The sequence below is a fragment of the Lepus europaeus genome, chromosome 11, assembly GCF_033115175.1.
Source record: "Lepus europaeus isolate LE1 chromosome 11, mLepTim1.pri, whole genome shotgun sequence".
Classification (NCBI taxonomy): domain Eukaryota; kingdom Metazoa; phylum Chordata; class Mammalia; order Lagomorpha; family Leporidae; genus Lepus; species Lepus europaeus.
The window spans coordinates 62589121-62605332 of NC_084837.1; the positions used below are offsets into that span (position 1 = coordinate 62589121).

A 16212-nucleotide genomic window follows, 5' to 3' on the forward strand; every position below is an offset into this window, starting at 1 on the left:
GAAGACAGGTGTTTTCAACAGAACAAAATTACCAAAGCGGCTGCTTTTCTTTGCTTCCTCTCCCACAGGTCCCAAGGTAGGAAAGTTCTCCAGTTCTCCACCCTGCTGCTGTGTCCTCCGGACCCCAGCCTCCACCCCAGAGCCTTGGGAAACAAGCCACCACTTCCCCTAGATGATGAGCAGGGCAAGGGCTCAGGGCGCAGCCCCGCAGGGCGGGCACTGCCGCATTTGTCCACCCCCTGCCGGCTGCAGCCTTCCCCTTGGCATTCTCTCTGTTTTCCCATCTGTCTCCCCAGCCACCCGTCCTCTCTCCTGCTGCTTCCCCGCCTGTTCCCGCTTCTCTGCTTTCCTGCCTACCTCCACGGCATGGCTGGATGGCTGGCTTGCTCCCAGTTGCCCCGCGGGGGCCCCCTGGACCTGCCTCTGCCAAGAAGCGAGACTGCCCTCCCTCCCCCCTCTCCTGCCACCACCACCAGATGCAGCTCCCAGGCCTGGATCTGTGACCCCACCAGGAAAACAGGCACGGAGGGAGAGGCAGACAGGGTGGGAAGAGGCCGTTCCAGGCATCGCTGAGCCTGGATGAGGAAGGGGCTGGCCTCAGGAAAGCCCCCAGCCCTGGAGCCTGCCTCTCCCCATTGGTGTCAAGCCCTATCCAGGCCGTAGGTGTCCCCCAACACCTGCAGTGGGGGCTCAGCTCCAGCCTGGCTTCACAGGGCCCCAGGCCCACAGTGTGGAGCACAGAAGCAAGACGGAGTCTCCCTCCTTTTCCCTGGCTCTGTAGCAAGAGACAAACCTCTGTGGTCTTAGGGCCTCAGGAGGGGTTCCAGCCAAGACAGAAGGTTAAGCCACACTTTTCCCAGGCCTTTTCTGCCTGTGGCAGTAAAGTTTGACTTTACTTCCATTTGAAAAATAGTGTAAAGCTTTTTTTTTTCTTTTTTGTAAAGATTTTTTATTTATTTGAAAGACAGAGTTACAGAGAGTGGTAGAGACAGAGAGAGAGGTCTTTCATCTGCTGGTTCACTCCCCAAATGGCCACAATGGCCAGAGCTGCGCCGATCCGAAGCCAGGAGCTTCTTCCAGGTCTCCCACATGGGTGCAGGGTTCCAAGGACCTGGGCCATCTTCTACTGCTTTCCCAGGCCATAGCAGAGAGCTCAATGGGAAGAGGAGCAGCTGGGACTAGAACCGGCGCCCATATGGGATGCTGGCACTTCAGACAAGGGCATTAACCCACTGCACCACAGCACTGGCCCCAAGCTTTTTTTTTTTTTTTTTTTTTTTTAAATCTCTATTTTTGTTTTATTTGAAAGGCAAAAAGACAGACAAAATGTCTGTAACAACCAGGGTTGGGCAAGGCTGAAGCCAGGAGCCTGGAACTCAATCCCATGTGGGTGGTAGAGACCCAAGCACTTAAGCCATGACCTGCTGCCTGTCAGTGCACATTAGCAGGAAGCTGGAGTCAGAAGCAGAGCCGGGAATCAAACCCAGGCACTCCGACTCGGGATGTGAGCATCCCATCTTAACCACTGCGAGTGCCTACCCCTGACTTTACCTTTTATTCTTCCTGATTTCTTGGGTCTGGCACTTGCTCAGGGTCATGGGCTCACATACACCCATTCTCATATATCCATGCATCCTATGCACATATCTACGTACACAGCAGGCATGTACCCACTCATTCACATGTCCACAGACACAGCTGTTTGTATGTAAATGAAGGATACCTGGCCTTCCACCACAACCCCTTGCTGGTGCCAGGAATCCCAAGTCCCCTGGGGAGGTGGCTTGAGGGAAAGCTGATCTCTAACTCATTGCCCATTTGGCTTTCCACAGGGACACTGCTCTGGTGGCTATCCTTCAGGCCAGTGTGGGCCCCCTCCTGTCTGTGTCCCAGTGCCCTGTGGGCCCCCTCCTGTCTGTGTCCCAGTGCCCTGTGGGCCCCCTCCTGTCTGTGTCCCAGGGCCCTGTGGGCCCCCTCCTGTCTGTGTCCCAGGGCCCTGTGGGCCCCCTCCTGTCTGTGTCCCAGGGCCCTGTTGGCCCCCTGCTGGCTATGGCCCAGGGCCCTGTGGCCCACGTTGCTGAAGAAACAGAAGAAAACAGGCCGGAAGAAGGAGGAGCCCGAGTGGACTGCCCCGTGGATCTGGCATGAGGCCCGAACAGAAACCCTGTCTTCCTAATAAACAGCCTGTTGAAGGCCATGTCTGTTCTTCAAAGAGCCTGTCTTCCTTCAGATCCAACCTGGGGGCCCAGTGTCTCTGATTCCAGCATGAAAACGGGCGTGCAGCCTGGCCGGCTCAGAAGCTTGGCTCAGTGGCGCCCACAGCATGTGGTACCTCATATAAGGTCACAACTCTTCCTGGTCACCCTGCCCCCTCCCATCAGGGGACCCCGAGTATGGCCTCGTCACCTCTCCCCTGCACCTGTACACCCAGAGCTGGTGGGCCTTCCAAGGTTCCAGTCTGCATGCCTCAGTCTGTGGGTCAGAAGCCTTCCATGGCCCCTTACCACCCAGATGGCTTTCTTACCATTCCCTGAAACATGTTGAACTTTGCAATTCCCCTGCCTCCCACCTCAAGTCAAGGCTGCTTTCCCTCTTTCTTACCTCCACATTCCCAAAGGCCCCCAAGCCAGGGCAGCCCTACCATCTCTACCCTTCCCAGGCCTGTTGGGAAGAGGTTGTCCCTCTTTGCACACGGCTCCTACCCTGCAGCAAGCTCCAGGGAGCAGAGGGTATCACCAACTTATGGGCCCCACCCACACCCTACCCAGCTGGCACCAATTTAGGGCCCGGCCCTTTATCTTTCCAACCAAACTGTGAGCTGCTCGGGGCAGACCCACCATTTGCACACCTCTAGGTTCTCCGGCCCCAACCTCTAAGAGCTGTGCCTGGTATGGAACTGACACTGGCACACATTTCAGGGAAGGCTGAAATCCAAATGCCCCCGAGTTCTGACCCTTCCCAGCCTTATGCCTTCAGCCACAGCACCTTCCTGTACACAAGGTCAGGCCCTGAACAGCCTGCTTGCTGTGAAACCCTTTCTGCTTATCCTATCCAAACCCCAGATCTTGACCCGACCCCCCAGGCTTGGCGCACCGCCCCCATTTCTTCTGGCCCTGCCACCCTCTAGCCAGGCCTATCTATGGGTCATCAGACCCAGATGTGCCCTACCCTCTGCTCTCACGTAGCTGCCTCCCGAGAAGGGGACCAGCAAGCGGCCTGGAGTCTGGAGCCTGGGTCCCTGCCAGGCAGACGTGGAACCCAGGGGTGACTGTGAGAAAAGAGGCTGGGGAACCTCCAGGGTCTCCCTTCTCCGTCTTCTCCATACCCCGAGGCCCGGTGCGGACAGATGAACGGGAAGAGATTCGAGCAGATACCCCGCCGAGGGGGAGAGGAGGGCGCGAGCGGAGACAAACGTGGGACTCGCCCGACCTCTCGGCCACTCGGTGTCCTGCTCTACGAAGCGCGGCGGTGGGGCCGCCCTCTGTGCGGCTGGATGAGTCTGCCTTTGGAGCTGCGAGGCTCTCTGCACGTTGTGAGGTTCGAGGCCCACCGCATGAGCCGCACCGCCAGGGAGTAGGCGCCCGCCGCGCCAGCTCCGCGGTCTTCCAGACAGCCGGGCTGCAGCGCCGCGCGGCGCCGCCCCGGGCAGCCTCGTCCCTGCCCTCCGCGCCGCGCCCATTGGTTGGGTTCCTTCTCGGCCCCGCCCAGCGACGGGAGCCGGGCGCTGACGCATGCGCACGAGCTCTCCGCCGCCGCTGCTGCCGCCGCTTCAGCACCAGCGCCCGGACAGCGGCGCCGCCCACGGGCATGGACGCTGGGAGTAGCAGTAGCGGCGGCAGCGGACCGGCTCGAGGCCCGGGTCCCGAAGGGGAGCAGCGGCCCGAAGAGGAGCCCTTGGCTCCAGACGGCAGCTCCCCGGACAGGTACGGCGGTCGGCTCCGCAGACCCAGCTCGCAAACCTTCCCAGCCCCTCCCCCCAGGTAGCCCCAGTAGCCGCCATATGTCGCCCCACTCATTCCCCAGTCCTCCCAGAGCCCCTGCCCGGAGTCGTCACGTTCCCGGCCTCCCTCACCGCTCCATCCATCTTGCTGGGTCAATTTGCTTGCTCCCCGACACCCTCGGGTGCCAGCCTCCCATTGCTCTCACTGCCTGGGGGACTTGCCCCACCCACTGTTCGAACCGATTCCCCTGCCTTGCGCGCGCCACCCCGCTCCCCGACCCCGGACCCTGGTCCTGCGTCTTTTCAGGATGTCACTAGCCCGCAGCAACCTCAGTGTAGGTCCAGCAGGTCCGTGTGCACGGGGATGCGCACGGACGGCAGATGGGAGACTTGCCAAGGCGGGTATTGGGGGAGGGCAGCCACGTCAAGAGCTGTCTTTGTCCGTCACCGTCAGTCGCTTGCCTGCCGTGCATCGCCCCAGGCTGTGGATGTGTGGCAGTCACTGTCATTCTCTGGCGCCGTTAAGGGGGAGCAGGCTGTGAGGCTCCCCGAAGGCCAAGATCTCCGTGTCTGGCTCTCTTCATCCACCATATGTGTGAGGAAGAGCCCAGCCAGGTAGCAGCAATATGGTGCAATTCCTGTGCCCTGCCTGGCTCTGCTGCCCCCAGAATCCCTCCTTTGACAGGACACTGCCTTTTTCCTGCCTGGACTGAAATCAAAGGAATTTTTCAAGGGGAAAAAGCAGAGGTGGATATTGTCTCCAGACTGCCCCCAGTTAGAAGTGTACATTCTGTCCCTGAGAGAGAAGAGAAAGCCCCACAAGTAGGGGAACCTCTCTCTTCTCTCCGTTGTTACCGCTTCAGCCCTGATAGGTTGTTTGAAAGGCACAGAGCTTTCTTCGACAGGGTGAGAGGGTGGGTGTGTTCCCCTAAGGGAGGGGGCTAGCCTGGAACCTCAGCCTGAGAAGCTGGGGGATGAAGCAGTGACAGTAAGGGAAAGACCTGGGGCCAGAAGCATCCCTACAAGGGACTGGAGAGTCCTGCTCTGTCTCGGATACCTTTATCTTGCAAAGGATCAGTCCTGTCCAGTCTGCTCCTTTCCCTGGGCACAGAAGCCACTCACTCTCTTCCGGTGATTCCCTAGGATCCGACACCTCCCTTCGCCAGAGACCATGGACTAATCAGGCATAGGGACTCAATTTGATTCAATTCAAGAAACAAAATTATGCTCCTGCTGAGTTCAGCTGCGCTCTGCAGATAGATACCCAGTGAATACTAAGATGGCACACACAGCACAAACACATTGGCTGCAGAGACATTCGAACCAGTTAAATGTTTTTAAAATTATCTTTTTATTTCCCTGATAGTGTGAGTTGCTCCTCACCTGTCCTGGCCATTCTATGTGTGAGCTGGTGGGCTTGGGGGCTCCCAAGCTGGAGCTGTGTGTCTGGGGTGCTGTGGCCTCTTCTGTGAGGTCTGCACCACCACTTTCCATCCCCCTGCCTGCTTGTCTGTCTCCCTCAGTCACTTGGCTGACAGGGCAGCATGCTCAGGCAGGCAGCCCAGAAAGTTACTCATCCCCATCAGGGGTGGAACTGAGAGGGTGAGAATGAAAACCCCAGGAGAAGCCAGGCCTGGGGTGCTTAACGCCCTGTAGGTATTGGGCTCTCCTGAGAAGGGAGGCAGTAGGGGCTGGCAGGAGAAAGTTTTTATTATGAGAAGAGTGGAATCTGGCTTTTTTCATTAGGATGGTTGAGAAACAGGCCTGGCTCTACAGCAAATAGAATGTGGAAGGGTGAGGGTGAGATTGGAGGCAGTTCGTCCTAGGTCCCTGAGGAGGAACAGAAGGAGTTGACGGGACAGAGCTGGGACCAGGGAGACCCCAGCAGCAGCAATCTGATGGAAGCCAGGATCTCCCTTGAACAGTAGCCAGCTAAGGAAGGGGTAGGCTCCCTGGGTCTGGAGTCCTGGTTAGGACTCTGAGGGCTCCCACACTCCTGCAGTGCCCTCAGAAGTGCTGGCTTCCCTGACTCAAAAAACTGACTCTCCAAACAGGGGGCTGGTTCCCAGGACAAGTCCAGCACTGAGTGCTGCTGTCAGGCCATGGACAGCTGGCACAGACCCCTCACCTCCACCTCGACTCCCCATTCTCCTGACTCTGAGAAGGCAGGCCCTGCTTAAAAGAGGGAAGCCAAAGCTGACAGATCATCCTCATGCCTTCAGGACCCAAGCCAGACTGAGCCCAGGGCCAAGCACATGGAAAGTGCTCAAAAAAACACTTGCAGAATTAAAAATCTCTAAGACATGGATGTTCACCCATGTCTCCCAGAACACTCACCTAGCTTCCCTTTGGTCCACAGAGACTGGCCTGTGAGTTCTTTACTAGGACACTGATTGCTTATGTCAATAACTGTGTGGGATCATCTGAGGTCTTGCTTTAAAGATTTTTTATTTATTTATTTGACAGGTAGAGTTACAGAGAGAGAGAGAGACAGAGACAGAGAGAAAGGTTTTCCTTCCGTTGGTTCACCCCCGAAATGGCCGCTACGGGCGGCACTGTGCCAATCCGAAGCCAGGAGCCAGGTGCTTCCTCCTGGTCTCCCATGTGGGTGCAGGGGTCCAGGCACTTGGGCCATCCTCCACTGCCTTCCCAGGCCACAGCAGAGAGCTGTACTGGAAGAGGAGCAACTGGGACTAGAACCCGGTGCCCATATGGGATGCCGGCACCACAGGTGGAGGATTAACCAAGTGAGCCACAGCACCAGGCCCTGAGGTCTTGCTTTAAAACAGCTTTGGTCCAATACCTATTTTTCTACATGTTGAATTGGGAAAAAGGAGTATCATTAATTCAGTTCAAATCATGAGGTCAAATTTTGATGCAGCTTTTGGCTAAAAAGAAAAGCATTAACAATTAAATACAGAGTGAGATTCTCAATGTATGAGAAGTTCTAAAATGGAAATTATGTTACCTGAAGTGCCAAGAGGACAGGTGGTCAATACAATACACTTCTTTAGGTACCTGCTTCCTGCTGCGGTGAGTGTGCGATGTAGCGGGAAACCAAATGCATCCTGCACACGCCAGGCTGCACGTCAGGCATCTCGCACGCATTAGCCACCTCAGTTCGTGCCCATCGCAAGCCCGAGAAGTGGGCTGCGTCAGCACAACCTCAGTAGACAAGGATGCCAGCTTTCCTGAGGCTCCAGGACTGAAGGAGGAGGGAGTCAGGAGTCCACCTCCACTGCCCTAGCATGCTACCTCCGCGTGGGGTCATTCCGCCCCAGACTGTGGGGTCAGCCTTCTAGAAGAGCTGCTATTCTGTCCCTCCCCTTGCCTGTGGGCAGAACTCAGCCTCTGTGTGTATGTCCACCTGCTACGGAGGCTGGAACTCCAGGCCACAGCTCCCTAAGCAGTGCTGCAGGAAGGGCTAGAGGCCGCGGTCTGCTCAGCTGAGACTCCCACGGGAGCAGTGAAAGTTCTGGTGGCCCTGGTAAGCCAGAGCAGACAGGGGAAAGGGGATAGGGCTGTGCCAGGGTGGCCCAGCCCTGAACCTCCTTGAGAACCCTCATTGCCCCCAGGCATTCTGTTTTGTGCTCAGCCTTTCCTGTCCTGCTTCTGGCAGACCTGCTCCTGGGACGACACTCCACCTCCAGGAGCCAACCGGTGGGGCTGAGTCCATGTGCAGAGTGTTGCCCTGGTGAGCAGTTTTGCGAGAGGAATCCATTGCTGATTCCTTCCCAGCCCTTTCCATGGGTGTTCCAATTTCCTCTCCCAACTGTGCACACACTTGCGAAGCAAACCTGCTCTGTGCAGAGCCAATGACAGGGTTGGCAGAAGGGCAGCAGCACTTTTGCAAAACTCTTGCTGACTACCCCCAGCCCTATCAAAGTCTGGCCCCCCTCTGGGCTCCCTCAGACCTCTGTGACTTCCTGTCTCACAGCACTCAGAATGCTCGCCTGGCCACATCTCTCACCCCCTGAGAGTGCCTACAGGGCAAGGACTGGGTCTTACACATTCCGGCACCATGCGCAGTAGCCAGTCTAGCCCTCAGTATTCATTCAGCAGCACTTCCTGGACACGGTCTTTGTGCAAGGTGCCATTCAAGGATACACTGAGGATGTAGATATGAACTAATGCCTCGGGTTCCTGTTCTCCCAGTGCTCACATGCCATCTGAGACAGGTGAGCAATATGACAGAGGCAGGCATTTGGTGCAGCTTAGAACACAATATCACAATCCTACTTCTAGTCTCGGCTCCTCCACTTCAAATCCAGCTTCCCACGAATGTACGCCCTGGAAGGTGTCAGCTGATGGCCCAAGTGCTTGGAATTCTGCCGCCCAGAGTGAGTTCCAGGCTCCTGGCTTTGGCCTGTCTCAGTTTTGGCTGTTGCCGGCATTTGAGAAGTGAACCAGAGGATGGAAGATCTCTGTCTGCTTTGCAACTAAAATGAACATAAATAAGTTTTTAAGAAAGAAATATGACAACTATATAATGTTTGCTTCAGAGAATGCTTTGAAAAACATCAAGTATAGAAAGGGGATGGAGACGTGCTTGCTGATATTTTAGAGTCGCTGGGGAAGACTTCTGTAAGGGGTGAGCCATGGAGAGCAGAGTAAACAGAAAGGCAATAAACTGGGAAAGGGGCAAGAAAGCTCAAGACTCTAGGGTGGGGGCAAGGGTGCAGCAGGTGGACAATAATTGCCTGTCAAGAGAACGAGCAGAAGGAGCACAGGCCTGCCAGGCAGAAGAATGGGGGTCAAGCTCTTCACCTCCCCCCGAACCTGTTTTTTGAACCCGAACCTGAGGGGCAGGTGTTTGGCCTAGCACTCAAGCTGCTGGTTGGGATACCCACAGCCTATATCAGGGTGCCTGGGTCCCACTCCCAGTTCTGCTGATTCCAGCTTCCAGCTAATGTACACCCTGGGAGGCAGCAGATGATGGCTTCAGTAGTTGGGTCCCTCTCATCCATGTGGAAGACCTGGACTGAGTTCCTGGCTCCCAGATTCAACCCTCAGCCTAGTCAGCCCATTTGGGGAGCAAATTAGCAAATGGGAGTTCTCTCTCTCTCAAATAAAATTAATAAATAATTGATGGCAATCTATAAAACAAGCAAAATATTTGCCTTATGAGATTCTTGTAAAAAGTAAATAAAATCATTTCTGGAAAAGCATATTTTGTGTCTAGCACAGTGCTTGGTGCACGGCAGGCTGCCAGCAATGTTCTTGAGTGCACAGCTAGATGAGAGAGTGGCTGCCAGGAGGCAGGCTAGGGGTGCGGACTTCAAGCCCCTCTTCTCACCTCTCCCAGGACTAGTACAAAAATAACCATCAGCCCTGTCTCCTTGTCTTCCTGACTGCACAGGGCCAGGGCGTGGGAGAACCCACCAGCACCCTCCACCCTGAACTTCCCTCTCTCTCCGCAGGTCCCAGACCAAGGCTGTGGCCCCTGAAGCAAGCCCGGAGCGAAGCTGCTCCCTCCACAGCTGCCCCCTGGAGGACCCTTCCAGTTCTTCAGGACGCCCACAAACAAATTCCATCCTCCCGCCTGTGGGTCCATCCAGCCCCTTGGCCCCTGCCCACTTCATCTATCCCCAGGCACCACAGGACTACCAGGGGGGCAGTTCTCTGCTGGGACCAGGGGACCAGACAGCTCTCTGCTCCCATGGCTCCAGCCTCAGCCCCTCCCCAGCCCCCTCACAGCTTGATGGGGCCTGGAAGCCACCCCTGCAGCACCATGTGGTCACTGTCAGGTAAGGAGTGGCCCGGCAGCTGCCACCTGCTGCTGCAAGACTTCGGAGTAGATCTAGCCCTGGGCACTGGACTCCCTCATCATCTGAAGGGGGGCCAGCCTGGATGGAGTAGGAAGCGAGGGTTGGAACTGGGGCAATGGAAGGTCCTAAAAGGGTTCATACCATCTTGTGCTGTCTGCCTCACCCTCTGTCCCTCAGCCTCTGTCCCCCAGCCCTGCACACACAATCAAGAGGACTCTGGCAAGCAAGCAAGTGTCTTTTCTTCTCTTTCACAGGCAGGAACAGGCCTTCCAGATGCCAAAGAGGTAGGCCTGGGCCTTCCCTGGAGCCCTAGGGGTGACCAGGACAGGCCCGTTAAGCTGTGCTCCAATGTCCTCTGCTCCAACACCCCTTCTCCGTGGGCCCTAAGCTCACCAGCCCTGCTACCACACCCAACCCCAACTCAGGAGGACCCCCTCCTTCTCTCCCAGCTATTCCCAGCTGATTGCTGAGTGGCCAGTGGCCATGCTGCTGCTGTGTCTGGGTGTCATCCTCCTCTGCACCATGGCTGGACTGCTGGGGAGCCGGCCTCCAGACTTCTCCGAGCCTCTACTGGTGAGGCGCCCAGGGGACGGAGAGGGGCTCCCACCCAGGCCAGGCCACTTCAGCTCAGTCTGGGGAAGAAAGTCAGAGTGGCCCAGCTGGGGGAAGGGTAGCAGTGGTGGGCTGTTGACCTCCGGGGGGGCTTGGGGAGACAACACAGAGGGCACACACCCACAGTGCAAGGGATCACAGAGATAGAGCTGGGAAGGGCCCAGGTGGAGAGCTCCTCCTCCGCCCACCTGTGTGTCTCTGCCCTCCTCCCTCCAGGGCTTCGAGCCTCGGGACACGGACATCGGGCGCAAGCTGATGGTCTGGAGAACTCTGCAGGTCCTCACGGGCCCCAGGAAGCTGCTCTCCCTGTCCCCAGACCTGGAGCAGAACAGGTAACAGGTTCCCAAGTTTGCACTGTGGGTGGGAAAGGGAAGAAGAACAGGGTGTCCAGGAAGGGGACATCAGGTGACCTCCCCAAAGGGCCAGAGAGGCTTGCTGGGGCTCCCAGGGAGGGGGCTCTGCCTCCTTTGAGTCCTCCGCCCCAACAGTGCCCTCCGCCTCAGCTCCAGCTCCCATGGCACCCGGAGCCCAGCACCTGGGGTCGTTGCCCAGGCGAACATTGTGCGGTCTCGGAGGATGGTGGAGCCCCCAGAGGAAAAGCAGGAGGAGAGCTTCTTCTGCGGCCCCCCAGGTGAGTTCCTGGCCTAGTGGGCAGGCAGGCCAGATCAAATGTGGCCAGAGAATGAGAGAGAGAGAGAGAGAAGGCAGCCGGCTGACCGCATTCAAACCAAGGAGGCTGGTAACAGCTGGGAGGAAGAGGAATGTTTCGGAGACTTCAGCCAGGTAGGGTCAAGCTGGGTGGGGGAAGGGGAGCCACAGGAACAGGACCAGGCAGCAGGGCACAGGTGGCTGGCTCCTGAGAATCGGACCATCACATGGTCCCGGGGAATAAGCATCTTCCCTGTGGTGGGCCCAGGACCTGGAGCCAAAGGGCTGAGCTTTGTGTGTGGGGTGTTGCAGAGAAGAGCTACGCAAAGCTGGTGTTCATGTCCACCTCGTCGGGCAGCCTGTGGAATGTTCATGCCATTCATTCCATGTGTCGGATGGAACAGGACCAGGTGAGCTGGCTGGGGAGGTGCCATGGACTTGGGGGTTGAACTAAGGACACAAGGGACCTGATCCCAAGAAAATACAGCCGAGCCAGGCCCGCCGGGTGAGGTGGGGGTGGGGGCGCTTGGGAAGAACATCCCTTGCTTAGACACCAGCCTTGACCCTGCTAAGAGGCCTCAGGGTGGGGTGGGAAAAGAGTGGCCATTTTGGGACAAGCCAAGGTACGGGTGTTGAGAGAGCCTGTGCACAGCCTGGGGATTTGCAGCAGGTCTGAAAGGGGGAGCTGGCACTGCAGGCGTCAAGGCCCAGCTCTCTCCACCCACGCGGTGCCAGTCTGGTCATGCTGACCGGGAAACCGTCCAGGGAAACCTGTGACGGGGATTCTCCTCCTAAAGCCAGTAGCCCAGGCCCTCCCCTTCCCGTGAGGGCACCTGGAGGACCACCAGACACTGGAGCAGGTGCTGTGCAGTGAGATGCTAGAGTTCAAGGCCAATGCCCAGGCTCCCTTGCTGTACAGTTTCAGGCATGTTAACCTCAGTGCCTCCGTGTCCATGGGCGGTATTTTCTTCATGGGGACGTTGGGACAATTAGACAAGGCAGAATTGGGGGAAACACAGCATAATGCCTCACCACAGCAGTCACTCGGTAAATGTCCTGTTGGTGTCGCCACGATCTCACGCCCAGGACCACACAGCCAGTTAATGCAGAGCAGGGCCTGGGACTCCCACCACGCCACCGGCTGTCGCGATGCCAGCAGCAGGGTGGGAGAGAAAAGGAGGCACAAGGTCTGAAAGGGAAACAGCTCTGGCCCCAGAGGGTTGAAGCGGCCCAGTGGACAGAGGTAGGGCGCTGGGGGTGCCAGCGACCCTTGTCCTGGAATGTCCTGGCTTGTATTTATCTTACTGCTTGCTTCCAGCTCCCTCAGCCCCCGTTCCTTCTGTGGCTGCCACCTGCGTTCCCCCTCCTGGGGTGTGTGACCCACACAGGTCCTAAGGGCAGGGCCTCCCAGGCTGGGGCCTCGGGCAGCAACCCTGAGACTCCTCTCTGAGAGAGTCAAGCTGTAGCTGCTGGCCCTCGGGGCCAGGAGCCAAAGGCAGCTCTGGGAGAGCTGGGTCTGCAGGGCTGTCTGTCCAGGCTCCTCTTTGCCTGTGCCCTGCAGCCTGAAAGGAAGTGAGAAGGCCCCGGACAGGGCTGGGGAAACTGGGCCCCCGGCACCGCCCTGAGGCCTCCTCCTGCTTGTGTGCGCCCTACAGATCCGCTCCCACACCCGCTTCAGGGCTCTGTGCCAGAGGACGGCAGCCAATGAGTGCTGCCCCAGCTGGTCTCTGGGCAACTACGTGGCTGTGCTCTCCAACCGCTCCTCCTGCCTGGACACCACCCACGCTGACACAGCCCGCATCTTGCTCCTGCTGCGGGCCTGTGCGCTGTACTACCACCGGGGGGCCCTGGTGCCCTCCTGTCTGGGACCCGCGCATGACAAGTCCCCACACTGTGCCCAGGTTCCCACCAAATGCACCCAGAGCAGTGCCATCTACCAACTCCTGCACTTTCTGCTCGATAGGGACTTTCTGAGCCCCCAGACTGCTGACTACCAGGTGCCCTCTCTCAAGTACAGCCTGCTCTTCCTGCCCACCCAGAAGGGGGCCTCCATGATGGACATCTACCTGGACGGCCTGGTCACCCCCTGGGCGATTTCTGACAACTACACGTCCATCACGGGAATGGACCTGGGCCTTAAGCAGGCGCTGCTGAGGCACTACTTGGCCCAGGACACGGTGTACCCCGTGCTGTCCCTGGCTGCCATCTTCTTCGGCATCGCCCTCTACCTGCGCTCGCTCTTCATCACGCTCATGGTGCTGCTCGGGGTGCTGGGCTCCCTGATGGTGGCCTTCTTTCTTTACCACGTGGCCTTCCGCATGGCTTACTTCCCCTTCGTCAACCTGGCAGCCGTCATCCTGCTCAGCGGCGTCTGCGCCAACCACACGCTCATCTTCTTCGACCTGTGGCGCCTCAGCAAGAACCAGCTGCCCTCTGGGGGGCTGGCGCAGCGCGTGGCCCGCACCATGCACCACTTTGGCTACCTGCTGCTCGTCTCGGGCCTCACCACCAGCGCGGCCTTCTATGCCAGCTACCTGAGCCACCTGCCGGCCGTGCGCTGCTTCGCCCTCTACATGGGCACGGCGGTGCTGGCGCACGTGGCGCTCACGCTGGCCTGGCTGCCCGCCTCCGCCGTGATCCACGAGCGCTACGTGGCGCGCGGCTGTGCGCCCCAGGGCCCGTGGGGCCGCAGCGCGCCGGGGCGCCTGGTGCTGGCGCTACACCGGCGGCTCCGCGGCCTCCGAAAGGCGGCTGCCATGGGCTCCCGCCTGCTCTTCCAGCGCCTGCTGCCCTGCGGCGTCATCAAGTTCCGCTACATCTGGATCTGCTGGTTCGCGGCGCTGGCGGCAGGGGGCGCCTACATCGGCGGCGTCAGCCCGCGCCTGCAGCTGCCCATCCTGCCGCCCCGCGGCGGCCAGGTCTTCAGGCCCAGCCACCCGTTCGAGCGCTTCGATGCGGAGTACCGCCAGCAGTTCCTGTTTGAGCAGCCTGCTCAGGGCAAAGGAGGCCGCATGCCCGTGGTTTTGGTGTGGGGCGTCCTGCCCGTAGACACGGGCGACCCCCTGGACCCTCGCAGCAACAGTTCCCTGTTGAGCGACCTCGCCTTCTCAGCCAGTGGCCCCGAGGCCCAGCGCTGGCTGCTGGCGCTCTGCCACAGTGCGCGGAATCAGAGCTTTTTCGGCCCCCAGCCGGAGGGGGGGCCCACGCTGTGTTTCATGGAGGCCCTCCAGCGCTGGATGGAGGGCCCTGGCTGTGCCCGCCTGGGCCCCGACCTCTGCTGCGGGCAGTCGGGCTTCCCCTGGGCCCCCCAGCTTTTCCTGCACTGCCTCAAGATGATGGCTCTGGAGCAAGGCCCCAATGGCACCCGGGACCTAGGACCCCGCTTTGATGCCCAGGGCAGCCTAGCTGCCCTGGTGCTGCAGTTCCAGACCAACTTCGAGTACAGTCCAGACTACAGCCAGATTCACCACTTCTACACCGAGGTCAGCCACTGGCTGGCCACGGAACTGCGCACAGCGCCCCCCGGCCTCCGTGGCGGGTGGTTCACCAGCCGCCTGGATCTGTTCAGCCTGCAGCACAGCCTGAGCACTGAGCCTGCGGTGGTGCTGGGCCTGGCTCTGGCGCTGGCCTTCGCCACGATGCTTCTGGGCACCTGGAACGTTCCGCTCAGCCTGTTCTCCGTGGCTGCCGTGGCTGGCACTGTGCTGCTCACCGTGGGACTCCTGGTTCTCCTCGAGTGGCAGCTCAACACTGCCGAGGCCCTCTTTCTCTCTGCCTCCGTGGGCCTCTCTGTAGACTTCACAGTCAACTACTGCATCTCTTACCACCTGTGCCCACACCCTGACCGCCTGAGCCGCGTGGCCTTCTCGCTGCGCCAGACCAGCCGCGCCACCGCCGCGGGGACCGCAGCCCTGTTTGCCGCTGGCGTGCTCATGCTGCCTGCCACGGTGCTGCTTTACCGCAAGCTGGGCATCATCCTCATGATGGTCAAGTGTGTCAGCTGTGGCTTTGCCAGCTTCTTCTTCCAGTCTCTCTGCTGTTTCTTCGGGCCCGAAAAGAACTGTGGACAGATCCTCTGGCCCTGTGCCCACCTGCCGTGGGACATTGGAACCGGGGATCCTGCCGGGGAAAAGTCAGGCCACCCGCGACCTGGCTCCATGGGAGGGGGGCCCGGGTCCTGCTCAGACCACTATGAGCTGCAGCCCCTGGCCCGGCGCCGGAGTCCCAGCTTTGACACCAGCACAGCCACCAGCAAGCTGTCCCACCGGCCCTCAGTCCTCTCTGAGGACCTGCAGCTGCACGATGGCTCCTGCTGCTCCCGGCTCCCGCCGGCCCCCGCCTCCCCCAGGGAGCTGCTGCTAGACCACCAGGCGGTCTTCAGCCAGTGCCCAGCCCTGCAGACCTCCTCCCCTTATAAGCAAGCTGGCCCTAGCCCCAAAACCCAGACCAGGCAGGAGCCCCAAGGGCAGAAAGATGAGCCCCCGCAGGCCTCCCCTGAGGCCCCGCCCCACTCCCCCAAGACCAAGGCCGAAGAGCTTCCTGATGGCCTCTGCTCGTCAGCCAGCACCCTAGAGGGGCTCAGCGTCTCCGACGAGACCTGCCTAAGCACCTCTGAGCCCAGCGCCCGTGTGCCAGATTCCATGGGCGCCTCCCCCGAGGACCTGGATGACACTGGGCAGCCAGTCCCCGAGCGGGGCCAGCTGAACGGGAAACGGGACACCCTGTGGCTGGCCCTGAGGGAGACGGTGTACGACCCGTCACTGCCCGCCTCCCACCAGAGCAGCTCATCCTGGAAGGGCCGAGGAGGGCTGGGGGATGACAGCCCCGTGATGCTGCCCAATAGCCAGCCCGATCTGCCCGATGTTTGGCTGCGCAGGCCCAGCAGCCACACCTCAGGCTACAGCAGCTGAGGGGGCCCAGGGAGGCAGCACTGGGGCTCAGAACTCCTGCTGGGGGAGGCTAAGGCAGGGGAGATCCCACCCCAAAATCCACATGGGGAGGTCCCAACCCCCCAGCTGTGGGTTTTAAACCCTGCCCAATGTTCTGGCCTTGATCAGGCCGTTACTCACCCTTCTGATCTGGAGGCCTCAGTGGACACCAGGCTGTCCTTATGGCTTGCTGAGGACCTCTCTGTCCCCTACAGTGCCAGCCAGGAGCCCTCCTCTGGAAAGGGGAAAGGCCAGATGGGAGTACCTGGCCCCCATCCCCAGTGGCCAGAAGACCGTGAAACTGAGGGCCCCCATC

At 59.4% G+C, this 16212-nt stretch overlaps 1 protein-coding gene across 1 annotated transcript; it reads left to right on the top strand.

The window, feature by feature from the left end:
* The first annotated feature begins 2935 nt into the window (after positions 1-2935).
* On the top strand, positions 2936-15878 carry DISP2 (dispatched RND transporter family member 2). The gene is made up of 9 exons (XM_062206630.1): positions 2936-3000; positions 3186-3923; positions 9361-9687; positions 9963-9992; positions 10158-10281; positions 10537-10652; positions 10824-10951; positions 11281-11378; positions 12624-15878. The coding sequence occupies exons 1-9, from the start codon at positions 2936-2938 to the stop codon at positions 15876-15878; spliced, it is 4881 nt and encodes a 1626-aa protein (XP_062062614.1).
* Positions 15879-16212: the final 334 nt, after the last annotated feature.

Bases quoted from the DNA above. Each gene is read 5' to 3' on its own strand.
- DISP2 (XM_062206630.1), top strand. From the start codon at position 2,936: ATGCCCCCGAGTTCTGACCCTTCCCAGCCTTATGCCTTCAGCCACAGC. The intron at 3,924-9,360 runs GTACGGCGGTCG...CTCTCTCCGCAG, and splicing joins GACGGCAGCTCCCCGGACAG to GTCCCAGACCAAGGCTGTGG. The intron at 10,653-10,823 runs GTAACAGGTTCC...CCTCCGCCTCAG, and splicing joins CCAGACCTGGAGCAGAACAG to CTCCAGCTCCCATGGCACCC.